Consider the following 22125-nt stretch of genomic DNA (forward strand, 5'->3'; position numbering starts at 1 on the left):
ATCTACATGCTCAGATGGTCACCACAGATATCATGTGCTTTATTGTTATTCTTTGATGTCTATCTTTTGGGTGAACCATCTTCTAGGCACTATATTAACCTAGTGAACAACAAGCCTCTGCCCCTAAGATCTTACCTCAAAAAGACAAGACCTGATTCAGTGTTTAGCTCTGGGATACTGTATTTCTCATTGCTGCTTAAAGAGAAGCAGAACATTGTAAACTCAGTTCTGACTATAAAAGGGATTTTCATTTAAAACATGCTTTTTGAATCACTTATTCTATTTCTCAAAGGCCATTTTCTTTGTTTGTTTCTCCTGTACTTGCTATGCAAGTTGACACTAGATCACTCAACCACTCAAATTTTATACGGTCATCTTCATCACTGTAAGTCCATATTGTTTCTGGAGAAACATTTCAGTACTGGGGTGGGGGAGAGGGAGGAATGGTTAGTTACACTGCTTTATGTGCTGGGTCATAGCAATGCCATTTAGCATTGCGGGCACAAGTTATCTCACAAGCTAGCTTTCCTGTAAAGGCAGCAATTCCAGAGTCCTAGGAGCGGCAGTTGCCATTTAAAACAAAAAAGGAGAAATTAAAATGAACAAAATAAAAATAAGAGGAGCAGTATCAACTGTCATAATTGTTATTTAATTAAGAATAGAAGAGCCAGGACCTCCCTATACCACAAATTGATGCATTGCAGGTTTACCTCCCTAAAGATGCCACCCTGCTGTCACTTGCTTTACTAAATTCAGTGTGACAGCAGTCCCTCGATAGGAGGACAGTCTTCCAGTAAACGGGAGTTGTTGGTGAGTCTGAAAATGGCTGAGGCGTCCAATCCATAATCTGTGTATTTGACTACAGATACAGCAGATAGTTTTAAGAGGAAGAAACGGGTCCTGGTAATGTCAAATAACAGTTCTTTCCTTGTCTCTCTCATTGATAGGCTTTAGTAAAAGTCCTTTACCAAACTACATGTTCCTAGCAAAACACTACTGCAGCAAACAACCCCATGTTAGGTAGGGGGCTAGTTTCACAAATGGAATACATGGCGAAAAGATATTTGAGAGAAGGAGGGAGGGACACACGTCCAAGGGCAACCTGGATCTCAAATTTGATTGTCAAATCACAAGACTTAGTGGTTCCAGATTCATTTTATAGTTGGAGTGAAGCGTAGTTGTTTTTTGTTTTTAAACTAAATGGCAGCTGGAAAGCTGTGTCTGAATCACAAAGTTCTCAGGGTTCTAGGATTTTCGTAGGGCCATCCAGAAAGTAAGATATAGACCAAAAAACTCTTGCGTATATTGGAGATATTTGGGTATAGGCTTTTGGTTTAAATCTACCTTTAGTGTCATACGTTTAGTGAGCTTGAAGTAAAGTTTGTCCTCCCCTTACAGACAAGCTGGTGATCTGACCCAACGTGACATGTACTTTGCAATCCTGGTTTTGTTGACTCATTGTAAAGTTAAAAATAAAAACTTGCCTGCAGTCTTAGGGCATTTTTTTAAATCCCACCAATCAATAGGCTCTTTGTATAGCGCACTCCCTGCAGAGCAAACATACATAGTTAGTCAAATGCCCTTTCAAAGTACAATATAAGGCCAATAGCTGCTACATGAGACCTGAAATGTAGTAGAAACCTGGGTGGGCCAATCATTCCATTTTATGTTCAGTAGCATTTGTGAAGACGTCAACATCAGAAATACGCAGTAGGGCATGCTGGTCATTCAACATATTCAGATTTTTAAATACATTTGCCTGTTTAGCACACAGATAATTATATTTCACAGGATTTAGGCAGTCGTGAGCTGACAGACAACAGGATTTTTTTTTTCTAAAGTGCTCTTGAGAGTTTACAGCCTTAAATATTGAAATAAATTATATAAAATAAATAGTGTTTTCACAGAACCTTGCAAAATGGTGCCATAATCCTGACAGGAACTCGTAGTCACTTCCATGATACAAATAATAAATGATAGAGAACGAACATAGAAAGTCTCTGTTTCTAAGTCATTAATGAAGGGCATTCTAAATAAACATGACTTTGAGGTGTTTTGCGGTATACTTTTGGGGTTGAGAAACAAGCTTTTAATACTAACTTTTATTGTTTTTATGTAAATGCACAGATTGTGCCTTGCCAGTACATGCTGCAGACAATGAAGGATGAGCAGGTTTTCTACATTCAACACTTGAAGTCTTTGGCATTTTCAGTGTACTGCCAGTGCAGAAGACCATTGCCCACACAGATCCATATTAAGTCTCTTACTGGCTTTGGGCCTGCTGCCAGCATTGAGATGACCCTCAAGAACCCAGAGGTTAGTACCTGTACTGGAGGGCCAAGGAGTCCTGTTCAAAAACAGTGAATGCATCTCTTAGAAATCAGAAAGAGTGAGCATGTGAAATACTTGGAATAGCCAGCAGCTGTTTCTTTTCAAGGTACTAGAAATGATGATATGGTGCAAGGGTGTCCAACTGCTGATGTGCTGCCATGCCCAGTGCAGACGACAGCCCTCACCACGCTGCATTGGCACCGTCATGCCAAGACCCCAGGGTCCCCCAAGCCTGCCAGCCACAGGCTTTTTCAGCTCCATGGGCCATACTGTCCTGCCCTGACCTGCCCTGCCCTGTTCTACCCCCAGGAGCAGGGGTAGAAAGTGGAAGTTGAAGGAGGGAGAAGCCTGGAGACTCTGACAGCAGCAGCAGGAGAGCAATGAAGGGAGTAATGTTTGTACTGGGAACCCAAGGGGTGCATGTTAATCTCTTGGGGGCTGCATACAGCCCTCAGGCAGCCAGCTGAACAGCCCTTATGTAGTGAAAACAAAACACTGAGCTATATGTTTATAACATTATGTAGAATAATAGCTGAGAAACAAGTAAATTTCATAGACATTAGGGCTGGAAGGGACCTCGGAAGATCATCGAGTCCAGCCCCCCGCCTGAAAGGCAGGAAGTCAGCTGGGGTCATAGGATCCCAGCAAGATAAACGTCCAATTTACTCTTGAAGGTGTTCAATGTAGGTGCTTGAATTACCTCCGGTGGCAGGCTGTTCCAGACCTTGGGGGCTCGGACAGTAAAGAAATTCTTCCTTATGTCCGGCCTGAAACGGTTTTGCAGTAGTTTGTAACCATTCGACCTCATCATCTCTTGGGGCGCTCTGGTGAACAAATGTTCCCCCACATACTGGTGGTCACCCCTGATAAACTTATAGGTGGCTATTGGATCACCCCTGAGCCTGCGCTTTTCCAGGCTAAAGAGCCCCATGGCTCTCAGCCTGTCATCATAAGGTCTGTTTTCCTGACCTCTGATCATGCGCGTGGCTCTTCTCTGGACTCTCTCAAGCTTCTCCACATCCTTTTTGAATTGTGGAGCCCAAAACTGGACGCAGTACTCCAGCTGCAGCCTCACCAAGGCCAAGTACAAGGGGAGAATGACGTCCCAGGATTTGATTGAGACGCATCTATGGATGCAAGCCAGCATTTTGGTCGCTTTACTAGCTGCAGTATTGCATTGCAGGCTCATGTTCATCTTGTGGTCAATGATGACCCCCAAGTCTCTTTCTTCCGTAGTGCTAGCCAGTGTAGCACTGCTGAGCCTATAAGGATGTTCTAGTTTTTTCCTCCCAAGGTGAAGAACCTTTCATTTTTCAATGTTAAACCACCATCAGGTTCTCGTCCGTCCATTTTCTGAGCCTGTCCAGGCCAGCCTGGATTGCCCCCCCTGTCTTCTGGTGTGGATGCTTTGCCCCAAAGTTTGGTGTTATTGGCGAACTTGGCCAGTCCGCTTCTAACTCCAGTGTCCACATCATTAATGAAGATGTTGAACAATATGGGTCCAAGGACAGAGCCTTGGGGGACCGCACTGGTCACAAGGCACCATGACGATTGACTTCCGTCAATTACCACCCTCTGAGCCTGATCACAGAGCCAATTTCCCAGCCAGTGGATCGTGGTGGACCCAACGCCACAACTGGCCAGTTTCGCCAACAGGTGATCATGGGATACCAGATCAAAGGTTTTTTTTGAAGTCAAGATATATGACATCAATCTCTTCTCCCTTGTCCAGGTGATAGGTCATCTGGTTGTAGAAGGAAATGAGATTGGTCAAGCAAGACCTACCTGCAACAAACCCGTGCTGGCTATCCCTCAGAATGTTGGTGTCGGCCAGTCCATTAAGGATGGCCTCTTTAATAAACTTTTCTAAGATCTTCCCTGGGATAGAAGTCAGGCTGATGGGCCTATAGTTTGCTGGATCCATTTTCCTCCCTTTCTTGAAGATAGGCAACACATTGGCCTTTTCCAGTCTTCAGGCACTACACCAGAGTGCCAGGAGTTCTCAAAGGTCCATGCCAGAGGCTGGGCTATGATGCTGGTATAAATACTGGTATTATGTTCAGTTGCACAGAAACAATGCTGCATTTTGGACCTAGGAGACGCATTTTCCAGCCACTTTGCCTAAATTATTCCTACAAAAAAGGTTTTGTACCTGCTTCTGTCTATTTTACCTTCATGTTTTTTTCCATGTGTATCACTAATCCACATTATATATTATATAGGCACACAATTTTAATAACTGTATTGATGATAATGTTGACCTTATTTGTAGCGACCCAGTGCAATCCAGCTCTACTCACCTCCTTTTATACTGGCACCCATCAAAGACAAGCAAACTGAACTGGGAGAAACATTTGGAGAAGCCAGTCAGAAATACAATGTGCTATTCGTTGGATATTGTTTGTCCCATGACCAGCGCTGGCTCCTAGCATCCTGCACTGACCTCCACGGTGAACTGTTGGAAACCTGCATTGTAAATATTGATTTGCCAAATAGGTAAAAACCTTTAAGTTTTGTATGAGTCTGGGTTGATATTTCTCATTCTTCACTGTGTTACTTAGCTGTTTGTACATCCCTGGGTGCATCTACATGAGACACTTTACTGTGAAGTAGCTTAGTTTACTGCCAGTAAGGATGTATTTGCAAATGTACTTGCAACGGCAAGTAAGGATGCACTGCACGTAGTTATTGCACAGTAGTGCACATGTAGATGCTTGACCAGAAGCAAATCTGCTTCCGGTCAGCCAACCACCAGAGGGCAGAAGATTGCTCCCTACCCCGAGAAGCTGCCTGCTGCTGAGGTGGGCTCTGCCAGTGGAAGCCAGGCAAGGACTATGTCCCCCTGCCCTGGCAGCAGGGAACTTCAAGCCTTTTGCTCCATGATTGCGATTGATGAGCAGGGGCAGGGAGATCATTATCTCCCAGCCCCCTCTCCGTCATCGTGATCAGGAAGCGGGGGCTGTGAGATCCTTATCTCCCAGTGCCAGGTCCGCAACAGTGGGGCCAGCACTAAGAGATTATCTCCCAACCCAAGCTCTGTGGTTGCGGGGCTCAGCCTGGGAGATCCTTATAAGGATCTAGCAATGACAACAGCTTGGGTTAGATGATACAGATCTCCCAGCACCGGCGCCTCAGTCGCAGAACTGGCGCTGGGAGCTCCCTGCTGGTGGGGGCTGGGAAGCTTGTTCTCTACCCAGCTCTGCGCTCACGGAGCTGAGCAGAGAACAAGCTCCCCAACCTATTCCCCAGCTTGTTCCCTATCCAGCTCCATACTCACAGAACTGAGTGGGGAACAGGCTCTCCAGCCTGTTCCCTACTTAGCTGTACAATTAAAGAGCTGAGCAGGGAACAGGCTCTCCAGCCCCTTCCCCTCAATTTCAGAGCGGGGGCCAGGAACTGTCCCAGTCAGGGGCTCGCTGCTAGCTGTCCCACCAGCAGATCAGGGCAGGGGGCTGGGATGTGCTTCTCCCCTGCAGCTCTTTCCAAGTCACTTGTCTCAATCAGGAAGCCGGAGCTGGGAGCTCTCTGCTGCTGGGGCACGGGGACGTTGTCCCTGCCTCAGCAGCAGGTAACCCCCCAAGGGCAGGGAGCAATGTCCCAGCCCTGGCCAGGAGACATCTCCCTGGTGCTCCCTGCCAGTCCCTGGGCTAGCACCCAGGAGGAGCCTAGAGTGCTCCCTGGTGGCATCAAGGGCCCATTCCAGAGCCACGGGAAGTGGGAGCAGATTTGCTTCTAGGAGCACATCCCTGCATGTATAGAAGCCTACCCAGGAGCATTTACTCATGAGTAGTTTACTAGCAAGTAAATCGATCCCAGTTCAAATGCATGTGTAGATGCACCCCCTATATAGTAACCTCTCTTACGGTTAATGGGAATAACACTTAAAATGATGGTTTCTATCATAGCTTATGAAGTGCAGAGGAAAGAAGTTCTAGTTCTGTTTTATGAATGCCTACAGAGTACCTTCAAGTGTTTTTGGGACAATCCTCAGTTTGACTGGGATCTTTGGGTACTATTGCAGTACTAGTTATAAAAGCAGACAAAAAAACTTATCAGTTTCTGATATCTAACTGTGAGGCAACTCATCTTTGCAGATATGGGGACAGCATAAGAATCTGAGCAGATAGTAAGAAATGAAATAAGTATGAGAGAGAAATCTGAAAATATTTCATTTCCATTCTTTTTCTCCTTTTATCTCTAGATCAAGGAGGAGCAAATTGTCTGCACGTAAAATTGGTCTGCAGAAGCTGTGGGAATGGTGCATTGGGATAGTACAAATGACATCACTTCCCTGGAGAGTTGTCATTGGGCGACTTGGTCGACTAGGCCATGGCGAGTTGAAAGGTATGAAAATTTGAAGTTTGTTTTGAGCTAAGTGGAGCTATAAGACTTGCTTAATGGGCTGATATGAGGTGAGGGGAAGGGTGGCCAGGTGGATAGAGGGGGTATCCTTGATTCTGGATTCCCAGGGTACTGGGTGCTCTGGGGGGTTACCCAGGTTCTCCACATCACGTACCAGGAATGGAATCAAATTGACTTTGGCCATGGTAATAGTGCTGTTTAAAAGCTGCAGAGACACTTGGCAACCCCTCAGAGCATCTAGAAGCAGGGGATCCTCTCTACCCCCACAGCCATTCTCCCTTCTCCCAGCCTAAGTCTGCCTGGAACGGGACTGGTTCAAGTGCAGGCAGTATAGGTTGGAGCATACCAAACTGCATACCAGAGTAGCCAGTTGCCGTGCAGGGGTTGGGCCAGTGAGGAAAGGTGCAGCATGGGATGCCTGGAGAACTGACCACACAATAGTCATGGAAAGCTTGGTGTCACATGACACTGAACAGGTTCAAAGAGGACCAGTTCAAAATAATATTTGATTAACTAGGTATACTTTTGAAATATTTCAGGAGGTTTAAACAGTTTTGAATTGGCTTGTATGTTTGATTGCTTGTTGTTTAAACAGCTGTTTAAAAGGCTTAAGCATTATCCCTGTCCACACACTACATGGGCACTTCTGCAGGTAAAACAAAACAGATTAAGACACTTTAGAATACCTAGTTCCTTTTGTAGCATCTGTTTTTACACATTTTTGAATCCATATTTAAAAGTTACTACTATAGTACATAAAGCAACTAATGTAATTCGGTGTAGTTTGACGTTTAGCAGTAATGAGAAAAGCACAATAATGAGAACAAAAAGAGAGTTGTAATACTAGACTGAAGTACTCTGTAGTATATTGGGTTTTGTAATACAGTATCTTAGTATAACTTTGTCCCCAGAAATACATAAAATAAGGCTTTGGCCCATAGTTATCTGCTACAGTGGAGTAGTAGGTACTGAATTACTGTTTGTAAAACTTCAGATGAAAGTTATGCTACTGAATACTGAACAACATGTTCAGTAATCTAGATGAAATTCAGATCAGGATTTTAAAAGAGTGATCGAATAACATGGTGTTACTAAAATATGCTGAGGTAAGATTGCAGGTCATCTCATTTTGTAAATTCATAGAAATATATGGTTTCTCATACATTGCTATTTTTCTGGAAAATCAAATGAAAATGTTAGCTCTCAAAAATGTTTTTGGTAGCTCATGGATTATAATCCATTAGATTAATAATTCTTTTGGAATCCAACTGAATGACAGTTCTATATAAATCTTTGTTCTCTCAGTTAAAGTGAAGCTGCATTGGCTTGTGAATGCAATGGGCTAAGATGTTATTATAACGTTTAAGAAACCATTACCAGAAGCAGTCTTAAAAATAAGGTTTTGAGGCTTACAATAAGGCAGTGCTCTGGTGCTGCCATGTGGATGATTCTGTTCAGAGGACAAGGTATCTCATGATTGAGCCAACAGGGAGATAAGTTACATATTTGAAACACGTGGTTTGAAAGAGTAGTGCCTCATTTTTACTCAACAGCAATTCACCGGCTTAATTTACTATGAGCATATGTGGTTTCTGAAAGGAGCTCCATACTCTGTCCTGTGAATCGGGATGCTAGTTCTTATGCAGATTTGCATGGGTGACTGGGTAGTGAAAACCAGAGTGAGCGTTATGGCTCTGATAAGGGATTTAGTGCTTTGTCTATTGAACTGGAGCATGAAGATAATCTAGACAAGAGGAAAAAGATCAATTAAACAGTATGTGTGTTCCTCTTCTATCAATCACCAAAGGCAAATGTAGCTGCCATGTTAACACATTCAAAGCAATCCCAAATTTGTGGGCTTGGGGATAATTTAAAAACATTAAAACTAAAGAGTCTGCACTTTTGTACAGTAAACTAGCGCACCTACTTAGAGACCTGGTGCTTCAGTCAGCGTAAAAAAAAGGCAGCTGAAATTTACTCCTGCCTTCCAGCTAACGTATGTAAAGGACAAATAGCCTTATGGCCTTAACAGGAAGCAAGATTTCTAACTTGGTTAGTGATTAAGTTACCAACCACAGGAATAGGAGTTAGTCTGTTAGGTGAAGGAGGACAGATTAAGAACTGAATTTTTAAATCAACAGTTCCCTTCCTCTAGTTCACCTGTGAATGTCAGTTTGCTTAGATGAGGTTTCCTCCAGACTCTTTTGTGAGGCTAGAATTTTGGGATAAGTAGAGACAGTCAAAAAGCCCGAGACTGAATCAATTCAGTCTTTGCAGTTTAGTCTAAACTGCAGAGATTAAACTGAGAAACAACTGGACTCATTTACTTTTGATTCAAGAAATGCACCCACATGCCTGCAGTGGCTCAAGCCAGAATCTGGGAGGCACTAAAGCATAGCTCTCTGGCATGTAGCCAGCATGGGTTGCATGTTCGCTTCCTCTTCCTGCTGCCCCTGAGGTCTCTGGGATTTGCAGTCCAGACTCACAGCAGCAGAACTCAGCAGGGTTGCTCATCATTTCTTCTTCCTGCTTCTAGGTGCCTCTGGGATTTGTAGTCTACAGTTGCAACCAGCAGTAAGTTTCAGTAAGTTTAGCAGCAAGACAGCTCTGTACTCGGGGGAAGGGGGGTTTAACCCCCCCTCCATGGCCCCAGACCCCAACCGGGGTTTACCTGGGGGGAGGGAGAGGAAGAGTCCCTGCCTCTCCCCCTTCTACCCCCTCAACCCTTCTCTGCTGGAGCAGACAGCACAGCCCAGGGCTGAAAAGCATGCTGGAGAGCTGTGATTTAACTTGAACCAGAAAGAGGTCTGGGACAGATGTTTCATAGACCAGTTTGACCCAAGTCAATTAAGTCTGATCCTACATTCAACCAGGTTTATCTTAAACCAGTTTCAGCCATTTTGAAACTGGTTATGTGTACTGAGCTGCTGTTCTGTTACAGGTTTAAACCAGTTCCTAATTACTTAAACTGGTTTATGTGTAACTGCTGTCCATAGACTTGGGGTCTTGGTCTGCTTTTATTTTATAGCATATCCTCTGTCGCAATCTTAACAAGCTGGATCAGTAATCCCAGTGAAAACCCTCTGAGAAGAGACAGGTCACTTTTTAAAAAAACCTGGCATTTTGTGAGGGTTTATACGTGGAATTCATGTTGACCCAGCACTCCCATTCTAAGCACTTCCTTTTGCAGCATGCTGCTCATCTGAAAAGAGGCTTATTTCCATTTCCTCTTTTGGAAAAGGATCAGTATAGTTGAGAAGAGATCTTGAAGTAAAGAGGCTAGCTCAGGAGTGATATTTAAGTAATCGGGCATGACAGGCAATATATTTCAGTAGGATTACTGCATGTTCTGGATGCATCCTGAGTTAAGAGGTCAAAGGCTTTCAGCCACTCCAACTTCTGTAATCCCTCATTGACACAGTGCTTAGAGTGTCATACTGGTTCTGTGAATTGCAAAAAAAAGATTCATAAGAAAAATTGTTTGTATGACTGATTATATAAGCAGACCTGTAAAACTGATCTTTGGACTCAAGAGTTCCATTCCACTTATATTTATATATATTTATACATTATATTTATAAATACTAAATATTTTCCTTTTGTACATCACAATCTTTTGCAAAAACATAAATATTAGGATGACTCACTTCACAAAGCAATGTGTTAGATTCTGTTGACCAGAAACCTGCAAATAGGAACACAATTTTTTGCTTACTTAAGCCAGCTCAACTCTAGTGCTTCTTTCCAGTAATGCACTTACAACTTTTCTGTAAGGAGAGGTAGCTCAAAATAGCTGTTCTACAATAGGCATTTCCCATTACCTCTCTGTGTGGATACTCTTACGCACTGGGTACTTTTGTTATAGTTTAGCTTGTCCACTTGGGAAATGCATTAAACTTCAGAAACCACACTTATTCTTAGTGCAGAATAGGTCTCTAATGCAATGCCAGAAATCCCCTGGTTTAGTAAACTACAGGTTTTGTTTTTGTTCACAGTGCAGAATAAATGTGTCTACACCTAATTTACACCTGATCTTATTTTGCAGTAGGATCCTTGTGCAGACAAGTAAGACTTTAGGGATAAGAGATGAGGTTTAGATGACAGCAAAGGGAATGAATCTTTAAGGATCCAGCACCAACAGCTGAGGAATACTGTCGTCTCCCAACAAGATGGGGTATTTGACTTAAAAGCCCATGTTAGAAATTAAGAGTTTGCTAATACTAACATTGTTAGTTTTGTTACTGAAAAGTATTCTAAGTGGTGATACAGTAGAACAAGTGAAGCCACATCTCCTAAACCAGAAATCAGCACACACTTAACAATAATTTTCTAAATCCCTGTCCACATCTCTCCTGGTGCTCTCCTGGTCTTTTCCTTTCCCAATAAGAGGGAATGTATTGTAGTGATTAAAGTTCAAGTTCCGGTAGACCTTGGCTCTGTTCCTAACTTTAATGCAATCACTTTAAGTGACTTGCTCAAGGTCACAGTCTGTGCCTGTTCCTCCTGTGCCTGTAAAATAGGGATTGTATTTCTCTATCTCAAAGGGGTGCTTTGTATCTCAAAGGGGTTAACATTTTAGTGACTGAGATCTCTAGATAGGAGGTGCTATTGAAATAGGAAGTGTTACTAACATGCAGTATTTTCTCCCAAGCACTGGCATATTTCACAGAATAAAAACATTACTCTGATAGTTAACCAGGCTTCCATTCAGTTCTCTTGAAGCTAATTTTGCATTTCTGCATTTCAGACTGGAGTATCCTCCTTGGGGAGTGTTCCCTGCAGACAATCAGCAAACAGCTAAAGGAGGTGTGCCGCATGTGTGGGATTTCATCAGCAGATTCTCCTTCTATCCTTAGTGCCTGCCTGGTTGCCATGGAGCCCCAGGGGTCATTTGTTGTGATGCCAGGTAAATTTCAGCCAACTACAAAAACACTAGCAGATAGAAATGCTTACTAAGACCTCTTCTTTTGGCCTGAAGTCCACACTGGAAATGTGCCAAGCTGGAAGACCTTTCACTGCTTAAATGGGAAGAGCAGTATAAAGTACAGCTTGGACCAGCCCAGTGTACTATAGTAGCAGATGAAGTCCATTGGAGGAGTTTGCTCCTAGGAAGGAACCTGCTTTGTGTCACTTCCAAAAGGATGGTGGTCCTGGTTTGCTCAGTGGGAAAATGATGCTCTGAAGAATAGCTGGGTCAGATTCTCAGTTAAAATGTTACAGCTATATAGACTGTGATGCAAGGAGGACTGCAGAAATTTCTGTTTTAGGAATACATTTTTAATGAAGGAATTGGAGCAGGGGAGGTTAGGCTGGGTTGTTGAGTGTATTTCATTGAAATCCAGAATGAAAGCCATCACTGCTTTCATATTCCTAAACTGTTGAAAAAAATTGTTACGTTCAGCCATCCACTAGAAAACCATATTGAAGTTCCATTTGTGAAGCTTCCCTGTAGATAGTTGAGAGCAGTTGCTAAGTCTGGAATAGTTTTTTATTTTGAAGTTTTCCTGTTTTAATTAGTTTTAATGGTATTTTGCCTCTTCCTTGCCTCATTTGAAGTATAGTTTTAGTTTGTTTTTTTGTCATCATTCTTTGTGTATGCATGTCTTCTCTGTCTGATATGAACTCCTGCATTTGACATTTTGTATATTTTTTAATTTTGTTTTTTAATTTACAAATCATTATTAAGAGCAGATTAGGTCAAATTTTTTTGCTAAAATAAGATCTGGTACAGAAAAACTACAATGGCTCTAAAAACATTCACCCTCATATAATGCTTCTCAAAACCTGGGAGGCAAATTACTCTTTTTAATGCCATCCAACATGGGGTGCTATATGATACAAATAATACCCAGTTTTAAACAAAAGGCGGTGGTGCATTTTAATAATAAATGTCTTGCTTTAGAAATCTAATTTTGAGGGGCAGGTTTTTAAATCTCTCCTCTTTGTCCATTTCCCATTGAGAAGCAGTGGAAAGGGACAGAACTCTCTTGACAGAAATAAATGGGGAATGAGCTATAGTGTAAGAATTCAGGTGACACTTAGCTCTATACACCTTAATTTAATGCTTTTACTAGTAAATATCCTTTTAAAACTAAAAATTAAAAAAAATCTTAACCATCATGTTATAATGCCAAACTAAGTCAGATGCACAACAACTTAACTAAATGCACATATAGCGAGAGAGCATATATAAGATAATACTCATACCTGAAAGACTATAAACGGTTTCCCCTGTATTTTTGTCCTGAAAGATGCTGTCACTATGGGATCAGTGTTTGGGCGCAGTACTGCACTGAATCTGCAGTCATCTCAGCTGAATACCCCTCAGGATGCTTCTTGTACACACATCCTGGTGTTTCCAACCTCTGCCACTATCCAGGTAGCTCCAGCACATTATCCCAATGAAGATGGATTCAGCCCCAACAATGGTAAGTTCACTCATGAGCCATGTATGGTAGGCCCATGGCTTACTAACAATACAGGTCTAGAGCGCAACTGTCTGACAGCACCGAAACTATGGAGAGACTAATTGTACACTGGTCACAAAACACTTTAATTTGAATAGGAATAACTCTGATGGGAGTGGTGGAAAACAGTATCTTTCTGAGCAGCCTCTTTAGTAACCTAGCCAATAACCATGTTTTCTTCTGACAAGCAGAAGGCAAGATAGATTTGTACCTTATAGACTACCTCTCCCTTCTGACAAGTCAGCAAGCAAATTGAACTTTTTTAAGTGGCCCAATATATAAATGGCTGTGAAGGCAAAACTGCAGATAGTCTGGATTTGGTTTGTTTTTTTTACCTGTAACATGGAATTTTCTTTCCTGTTGTGACTTTATAGCTACTGTATCCTAATTGCATATTTCCCTTTAGTTGATTGGGACAATATTTTAATTAAAAAGATTCAGATAATTAAAACAATAGTGCCATATATATAAGTTGCATAAAGAGGATCTTGTTTTTTTTAAAGTATAATTTTGGCAAATAAGACCAGCCCCATAGGAAACAAGAAGAGTGGGCACAGCCTGTTATGTATTGAATCAGCAGGATTAGTTTAATACTTTATCAAATAATTTTTCTTCTAACTTATATTGAAAAGGGTCTTAAAACGACTTTAAAACAATTTAAATGGATAGTTACAAAAAAACTTACAATAAAAATATTAAAGGGGAAATTACAGTATGGAAAAGAAATACTTGCTCTATTTTTAATGAAGTAGCTGCCTTTGATCTACCTCTCCTGGAATTTCAGTGGGCCTCATGAAGGGGAAGCTATTCCTCAATACAGATGCAGCTGTCTTTTCAAGGCCCCAGAATCCTGACCAAATGCAGTGCTTACAAATATTTAACCTGCATTAACCTGGCCTTTAATGCTTCAGATGCTAATTAGAATCAGGTACAGGACCTGGCGTTTTCCAAAATGGTGCTAAATTTAATTTTCTTAACTCTGTTTGGTGTTTAATAATTAAACTGCCTCCTAAGCTATTAGGCATCTTATTTGTGGCTTGGATGCTAAGCAGAGCATGACGTTAGTTCTGTTTTGTTTACTGAGGTTGTAGGAGGGAAGTTAATAAACTAGATTAATTTAGTGTTTTTGCCATCTAATGCTCTCTGCAGAAGATGAAGGAAAATAACCAGCCCATGTGGGTTTGAACACACACAAACACAGTAAGCCAGCTTCAAATTATTGCAAGTAGTCCAAGACAAAAAGTACTCTTGTTTTTTTTCATTTAATCTGAATGAAAGGGATTTGTTAATTATAGTCTTTATTTTCAAACACCACATGTGTAGCAATGAAGTATTAACAAACTCTCTCTCTGCTTTCAACTGTATATTTTAAAGAATATGCAGAGCTACCTAGAAATATATTTACTATACAGTGCCATTACTCTGGCCTATAAAAACAGGATAAATGGCTCTTGTTCTAATTAATGCATTTGGGCTTCCCTTATTCTCTGTGTACACCCACAGCAGAGAATTTTTGTAGTAGTCCTGACCTTCTTGTAAAGATCATCAGTCTGTTTGTTAGTGCCTCTGTTACCTGAAAAAGCTGGGTAAGAAAAATATCTTGAAAATATATGGTGATGTTTAATGTAATGTTTTCCTCCTTGTTTTTTACTCTTGTAACTTTCCATCATCTGAATCAGTCATGGTATCATAATTTGTCTTTCTATCAACTGAACAATGAGAATATGCTTTCATAACTTATTTGTTGACACTTTTCCAGCATATTGCCATAAACAAGCTAAATTCAAAAAATAAGTCAACACTGTTTTGAGGCCTGTAAGCAAAATTGTTTCAGTCTCTCTAAAACCTTAAAGTAACATCAGTCCCTCCCTTTTTATGGCAAAGAAAAGTGTACAGGCTCAATTGAGTTTAGCAAACAACTATCAAGAGTATTTTAAAAGAGACGGATTGCCATCTGTCAGAGAACTCCAGGTAAATCAAATTTATAGTCTAAAAGATTCTAGAGAGCAAACAAAGGTAGCCTGCCAGAACTGCATCTGTTGTGGGCTCCAAAAAGTACTTCTAACGTGGTTCAGTCATCAGAGAGATCCTTCCCATATTTATGGAGGACTTGTTTTGGCAAGCTGCCGATTGACATGGACACACCCCTAGAATTCAAAGTAGCAGTACGAATTTTTGCAAAAGAGTTAAGGTTTCTCCTCCCACCAGGAAGTCAAAAAGGACTAAGATTGTTTTATGATCTTCACCAGCAATTAAGTAATGTATAATTATATAAACGTAGATATAAATGGATGGAACATTTCCTTTTAAAATCAACTGTTGGCTAAAAAGAACGGGTACTGAAAATCAACAACTATTCTGGTGTCTTTATTTGAAATTAAGTGAAACAACAGACTGGGCTGTCAGCTTAGAAAATTAAACTGCTTTCTTTTGCCATAGAAAAAATAGGAAGATGAAGATTTATAATTCTAGTTTTCCTGTCTAGCCAGTATGGCATATTCATGTTCTGGAGAACAAACATTCTCAGTGTCCATTTTATCTTCTGAGTTGAGACTCAAAGGAAAGACAACTTGTGATGGGAATTGTGTGATGTGGGTGACAGTTACAGCCTCATGGGGGTTCAAAGAAGGGTAGTTAGCTGTTAGTCTGACAGGGCAGTATTGCACCTTAGAGACTAACTGATTCACAGAGGCATAGATTTCATAGGTGTTAGCCTACTTTGTCAGATGGTATGGCAGCTCTGGTTTAAGTGGATTTGACATTAGGACCCAACCTATTCAGACTGTTGACTTACATGAGAAAATGTCTATATACCAACTAAAGCCCTTGAGAGGTGATTTTTTTTTTTAATTAAAGAAATAAGATGTTTTCTCAAAACCAATGATTTTTTTTCCCCAACTACTTCCAAAATCTCCTAAGAATGAACTCACCTTAAGAGTATATTTTACAGACTGGCTACTTTCCTCTTAACTGTATGATCTCCAGCTTCCACTTGGTGTCTTGTCACATTCCTGTAGCAACCACAGCAAATGCATAAATGGCAAAATAATATTAGGGCATTATTTAGGTATGGACTCTCTTTACTGCACTAGAGCCTTTTTTGTTGAAGTGATTAAAAAAAACCTTCCGCTGGTAATTCCTTATTCTGCTCCACCTGGGGAGCAAATCCAGTTACAGAGGAATGGGCCTTTCTCCAAGCAGGTGGTGAGGGGTGTGGAAATCTGCTGTAAACTATCCTTTCTCTTCTAATAATCCAGGATTTCCTTGTGCCCTCATATCATTTGGTATGGTCTAGAGTACAATAGTGATATGAACGCGTTATTTAATTTTTAAGAGCTAAACCAGTAAAACTTCTCAGGTTTCCATGTTTTCTCTTTTGGTCCGAGAGGTAAGTTAAAGCAAACCATTAAAAACAGTCGTAGCAAAATGACATATAGTGATAAAATGATTATACAGTTAATTTGCTCACTTGTATTTTAGAAGATTATAGATTCTGCTACCCTAGCACTGATTTGTATTTAACTTTTGGGGCAGTACCCTTAGGCTGGGGACAGATATTACACATAAACCTGTTTAAGTGATCAGAAACTGGTTTAAACTTGTAACAAAACAGATGTTCAGTGCACATAAACTAGTTTGAAAATGGCTAAAACCAGTATGAGATAAACCTGGTTGAAGGTAGTCTGATTTGGGTCATACTGGTTTATGCAATATTTGTCCCAGACCCTTTGCTGGTTTAAAATAAACCAGATACCCCCAGCTTCCCAGCATGCTCTCTGGGCTGGGCAGGGCTCTTTGCTCCACAGCAGAGCTGGCCCCTCCCCTCTGCTGGAGCTCCAGCCAGGGAACAGAGACTTACAGGCACAGCAGGGTCTGCTGGCTTCCCCATGCTCCCCTCTCCACCTCTCACCACTCACTGCTTAAGCAGAAATCCCTTCCTCCTCTCTCCCATAGCACAGACTGTAGCCAGCAAGTGGTATGCTATCTAATGCTGTGTAAGGCAGATAGGACAGTGTTCGCTTAGGGCTTTTTGAAGGTAATCAGCAGCTCAGGTGGTAATGTCCCTGCATTCCTTCCTTTAGAAAAGGCAGACAAGGTTCTTTGAGTAAATCTGGTATCTTTTATTAGACTAACTAAATATTTGGAAAAATTTTCTTAGCAAGCTTTTGGGTTTAAAAAACCTTTGTCAGGCTGAGGAAGCATCTGCAGATAGTGTGTGCTCTTCCTGGATGGAATGAATAGTAAAGAAGCCAGAGGCTGGTGTGCATTTTCCTTTGGAAAAAGCTATTTAAGAAGAGCTTGTAATGAAAGAGGCTTTGTTTTCTTATGGGGTGTTAAATGCTGATGGGGGGGGGGGAAATCCCTCCCTAATTACAGTGTTCTGCCAGGCCCTGGCCACACCGTCCCCCCCCCCCCCCCCCCCCCAACTCAGCTCAGTCCTGTAGAAGGGAAGGGAGGGTTGCTCTAGCACCCCATGGCTTCTAGCCTGACCCACTGCAGGCATATCCGTGCATTTTTGGGATGTCTGTCTGATTACAAAACTGATTGTGCCTAGCCAGATTAAACTAACTGGCAAATAATGAATCAGTTCAGGCTGAGACTTTTTGACTGTCTGTCCCTAGCCTTAAAGTTGGTTGGATAGGTCACAGGACAAGGTATTGTGAACAGTTTCCAGAAGCCCTGGCCTTTACCACTCAAGCATACTTAGAAGTGCAGTGCTTGCTGTGGGTAACTTTAGATGTACATTTTAATTACATTTTACCTATTTCAAATATATTGTTGATTGTTAGATTGCTGAGAGCACCCAGTGGCCAACTGCTGGGAGATGCAATTCATTTTGATCTAAACTACATCCATTTGGATTGCTACCAAGCTGATTTCACAAAAAGTAGTCTTTTTGGTCCATATATGACCCGCACTAAAATACAGAATTTTAGCAGACATCAGCCACTGTGTCAAGCTTACTTTTATTTTTAATTCTCCAGTACTGAAGTGAAAAGGGCTGACTAAGTGGGGTAAAATAATGAAATGTGTACTGCTTACCTTTGGCAGCTTTTTCAGTGTATAGCTCAAGGATGTCTCAACAGCATCCTGGAAAAGGACTTGGTGTCTAATGTATGTTAGACTCAGTAAACAACACTCAAGTCTTTTTTTTAACTGCACAGCAGATTAAAGGTGGTGCTTTCTTTTTTTTCTTTCAGATGACATGTTTGACCTCCCATTCCCAGAGGACATGGACAATGACATTGGAATTTTAATCACAGGGAATCTTCACTCTTCTCCAAATTCTTCCCCAGTTCCTTCTCCTGGCTCTCCTGGGATTGGAGTGGGATCTCACTTCCAGCATAGTAGGGTAAGGATCTCTATCTTTCAGGATGCACACACATAAACACAGTCATACTCCAACATAGCCTTTTCTGTAGGTCTTGAAAATTGACCAAACCAACAGCAGACAGTATCAACAGAGGAAAAACCATTCTTATTAACAAAAAATGAAGGTGTTAGCTAGATACCATCCTAGAATATGCTCCAGCCTTGTATTTATCTATGTTGCCCACTCCAGAGTGAGTCACTGTGGGACTGGATTTGCAAAAGCTTTTGTTTGCTAAGGAAAATCCACAGTCTGCTATCTACAGGCATCCGCATGTCTGATTTATGAGGAGAGGTTGAGGGAACTGGGCTTAGTCTAAAGAAGAGAAGACTCCAGGGGATTTAATGCCAGCCTTCAACTACCTGAAGGGTGGTTACAGAGAGGATGGAGCTAGACTGTTCTCAGTGGTGGCAGATGACAGAGCAAGGAGCAATGGTCTCAAGTTGCAGACCAACCCAAGTGGTGCTGGCAGGGCACGCGGCTGTGCGGGTAGCTGCTTTGGGGCTGGGGCCAGGGCCAGGATCCTGGGGTGGTGACAGTATGGGCTGGAGCCAGGACAGAGCTGCGATCCATTGCCTGCACACCCTGGGCAGGGACATGCAGGCAGCAGATCGCGGCTCTGCCCCAGCTCCAAACTGTGCTGTTATCACTGTCCCTGGCCCCAGCCCTGGAGCAGCTCCCGCCCAGCCATGTGCCCTACCAGCACTGGTTGGGTCGGTCTGCATGGAAACCCTACCCCATGCTGTTATGGCCCCACTACCCCTGGGGTCTCCGTAGAAACTGGCTGCTGCTGAGAAATGGAGTCTGGCCACCTCCTGGATCCACCATTTTGCCCACCCCAGTTCTAGTGTAAAGCCAGCTGATTTGGCACAGTGCCTTTTTGTTCTGCTAAATTATATTGGGGTGTACCTGTTGCTGGTATCAGCCAGTTGGATTTGAGAAAGCAGTTATAGACCTGAGCTGGTTGTGAAGTCTTTTCAAAGATAAACCGCTGAGTGGATTATTTCTCCTAACAATAACTTTTGTCAGACCATAAACTCTGCAGGTGCTGGAATTTTATGCAAATGTTGTTTCTTCAGTAAAATATTAGTCTTGGGCTCATGCTGCTTACAAGTTATTTTTTGCTTCAAGTGGCTTTTGAGAAGCTGGTTCCAGCATCAATGCTTATTTAAAATGCAAATTATATTTTGATAATTTAAGAAAGAATTGTTGACTGTTGAATTAAATTTAGCCTAATCTTGAAGCGAGTTTGGCAGGGCTCTTCCTCACGCTGTCTCTGTTGTGTAAGAGACTTCCTGGTGTTTTTGTTTATGCCCATCAGAATCCTTTCCATGACAAACATGCAGAAACTGCAGGTATTGCATTTGTAATTTGGCAGCAAGAAGGCTTTTATTCAGAAAGTGTTGGTTGAAGCTGAAACATATGTAGCAAAAAAAAAAATTAAGAATTTTTTAGTCAAAACTTTATAAATAATCTAAATTAATGGAGATTAATCTGCCCACTAGAACATTTAGGTTGCTTTTTAACAATCAGTGTATATGCTTAGAATCAGGCAATCTATTCACTTCCTAACCAGTGATGGGCTGGGGTTTTTTACTTTAAAAGAAGAGAAATTGTAAATCTGGTATGATATAAAGTCCAGAGCAGTGTTTGAATGCTACTGATTCATTCATTGTGACACAGTAGCATAATGCTCAAAATGTGACTGTTTTCCTCTATTAGAGACATTCAATCTACCCCAAAGTCAGTGATTTTCATGTTGGAAAATGTGCCAAATTGGCAGTCTGGACATTTAAAGCCCTTTGTTTATTCAAAGAACAGGTACAGCTACATCTTAAGCTTGCCATATTTCCCTGGTACAAGTGTGCCTCAACTGACATCTTAATGAATCATCTCCATGAGAAGACAAGATAATTTAATTTCCTTGCCATTGTTGCCAAAGTGCCAATTGTAGTGTGTATTTAGTAGGTGTGTGTGAAGTAGCTAGCATTCACTTCAGATTCAGCCAATTTGGGGGACTGTGATTCGATTCAGTAATTTGAATCACTGTCCTGAATTAATTTGGTCGAATCTGATTTGAAGATTCAGCTACTGCTGAATCTCCAAATCTCTGAATTACCCAGGCCCATCGCCTGTCCGCTCTCCCAGCCTGGCAATGGCTGTCCCACCCGCCCTAGCTCCTGGTACTTGGGGGGAAAAAAAGCCCTGACTTGCCAGGTGGGGGGACAATCCTCGCTGCCCCACGTTGCCCAATGCTGCATGGAGGGCTCTGCATGAGCCCCCTGACCCCCCCCACTGTCCCAGCCCCCCCCATGGCTGCCCCGCCCACTGCAGCTCTGGCCCTTTAAGACAAAAAAAAGGGACCCCCCCCTGGACCATTTCTGCCAGGCGGGGGGTGATCCCTGCTGCCTCCCATGCCCCACGCTGCATGGGGGGCTCTGCATGAGCCCCCCAAGGCTGCTGCAGGAGCAATGAGTCCCAGGGTTTTTCTCTTTTTTTCTTAAAGGGCCGGAGCTGGCCCTTGTGGGGCAGCAAGGGGGGGCTGAGGCAGCAAGGGGGGGGTCAGGAGGGCTCATGCAGAGCCCCCCCATGCAGCATGGGGCAGTGGGGGACAGCAGGGATCACCCCCCACCCGGCAGCACCCAGTGAGTGGGGCTTTTTTTTAAAGTACCGGAAGCTGGGGTGGGTGGGGCAGCCATGGGGGGGCTGGGGGAGCAGGCGGGGTTTGGGGGGCTGGGGGAGCAGGCGGGGTCTGGGGGCTGGCAGTCCCCCCCCATGGTCCCCTCTCCCCTCCCCCACGCCCCCTACCCCCTACTTACCAGCACCGAGCCTGACTCCAGCTCCCTGCTGCAGCCACTGGGGACTGCCCGAATCATCAAAGCTCTCTGAATGAATGTGGACCTTTTAATTGGTCCCTTGATTCAATTCGGATTTGGAGATTTGGCCACCAAATCGGGCCGATTCTCCAAATCGAATCGCCACTTGAAGCTTCACACAGCTCTAGTAGTTAGTGATCTTGATGCATGTTCACTACAGACTTATCCTCCATTTCACTTCTCAAAGGACTGTTAGTTACAAACTTCAATCACTGGGTTGTTTTACACTGACAAACAGAAGAGGAAAAGTTCCAAATCCTTTTACCCATTCCTAGAGCCATCCATTCCTGCCACTGAGCACCAAACAGTAGATTTCTTTCTCATGTTTATTGAATTTTCAGACTATTTTACAGTGGGTTTTTCAGACATTTTATACTGTTCACCCTCAATGGAAACTCTTGTCAAACTGACGTAAAAACAGTGCCATAATGTTAACGACCAGCAAGCTTGGAAAGCTGGACAGATCTTTTCTGGGTGAACCTGTCATAGTAATTCCATTTAACCATTAACAAGGGCCTGGTAATTGAGGTGTAATTTTTGTTTTTAAAAAAGCAACAGCGTGTGATCATTACCTTCTGGGTCAGGGAAGGTCAAGCCTTCACCCATGTAACCCATAATTAATTGATTGCTGCATTTTACCAGTATGAGCCCAGCTGCTCGGCAGCCAGTTTCAAGGTCTGCTGTTGGATTTTCCAAGCGCCTGCAGCCAGGTAGGCTG

The 22125-nt window shown here is 42.5% G+C and overlaps 1 protein-coding gene across 2 annotated transcripts in view; it reads left to right on the plus strand.

Annotated features, from left to right (window-relative positions):
* The window catches only part of MED13L (mediator complex subunit 13L), a 402047-nt gene that overhangs the window by 372460 nt on the left and 7462 nt on the right, over positions 1–22125 (plus strand). For both annotated transcript variants that reach the window (XM_006266403.4, XM_059713565.1), the window contains 6 exons: positions 2128–2316; positions 4604–4827; positions 6533–6675; positions 11441–11599; positions 12945–13121; positions 18362–18513. In XM_006266403.4, coding sequence (XP_006266465.1) covers positions 2128–2316; positions 4604–4827; positions 6533–6675; positions 11441–11599; positions 12945–13121; positions 18362–18513 — 1044 coding nt within the window. The remainder of the gene's footprint in view (positions 1–2127; positions 2317–4603; positions 4828–6532; positions 6676–11440; positions 11600–12944; positions 13122–18361; positions 18514–22125) is intronic.

Source organism: Alligator mississippiensis, chromosome 10 (assembly GCF_030867095.1).
Source record: "Alligator mississippiensis isolate rAllMis1 chromosome 10, rAllMis1, whole genome shotgun sequence".
Classification (NCBI taxonomy): domain Eukaryota; kingdom Metazoa; phylum Chordata; order Crocodylia; family Alligatoridae; genus Alligator; species Alligator mississippiensis.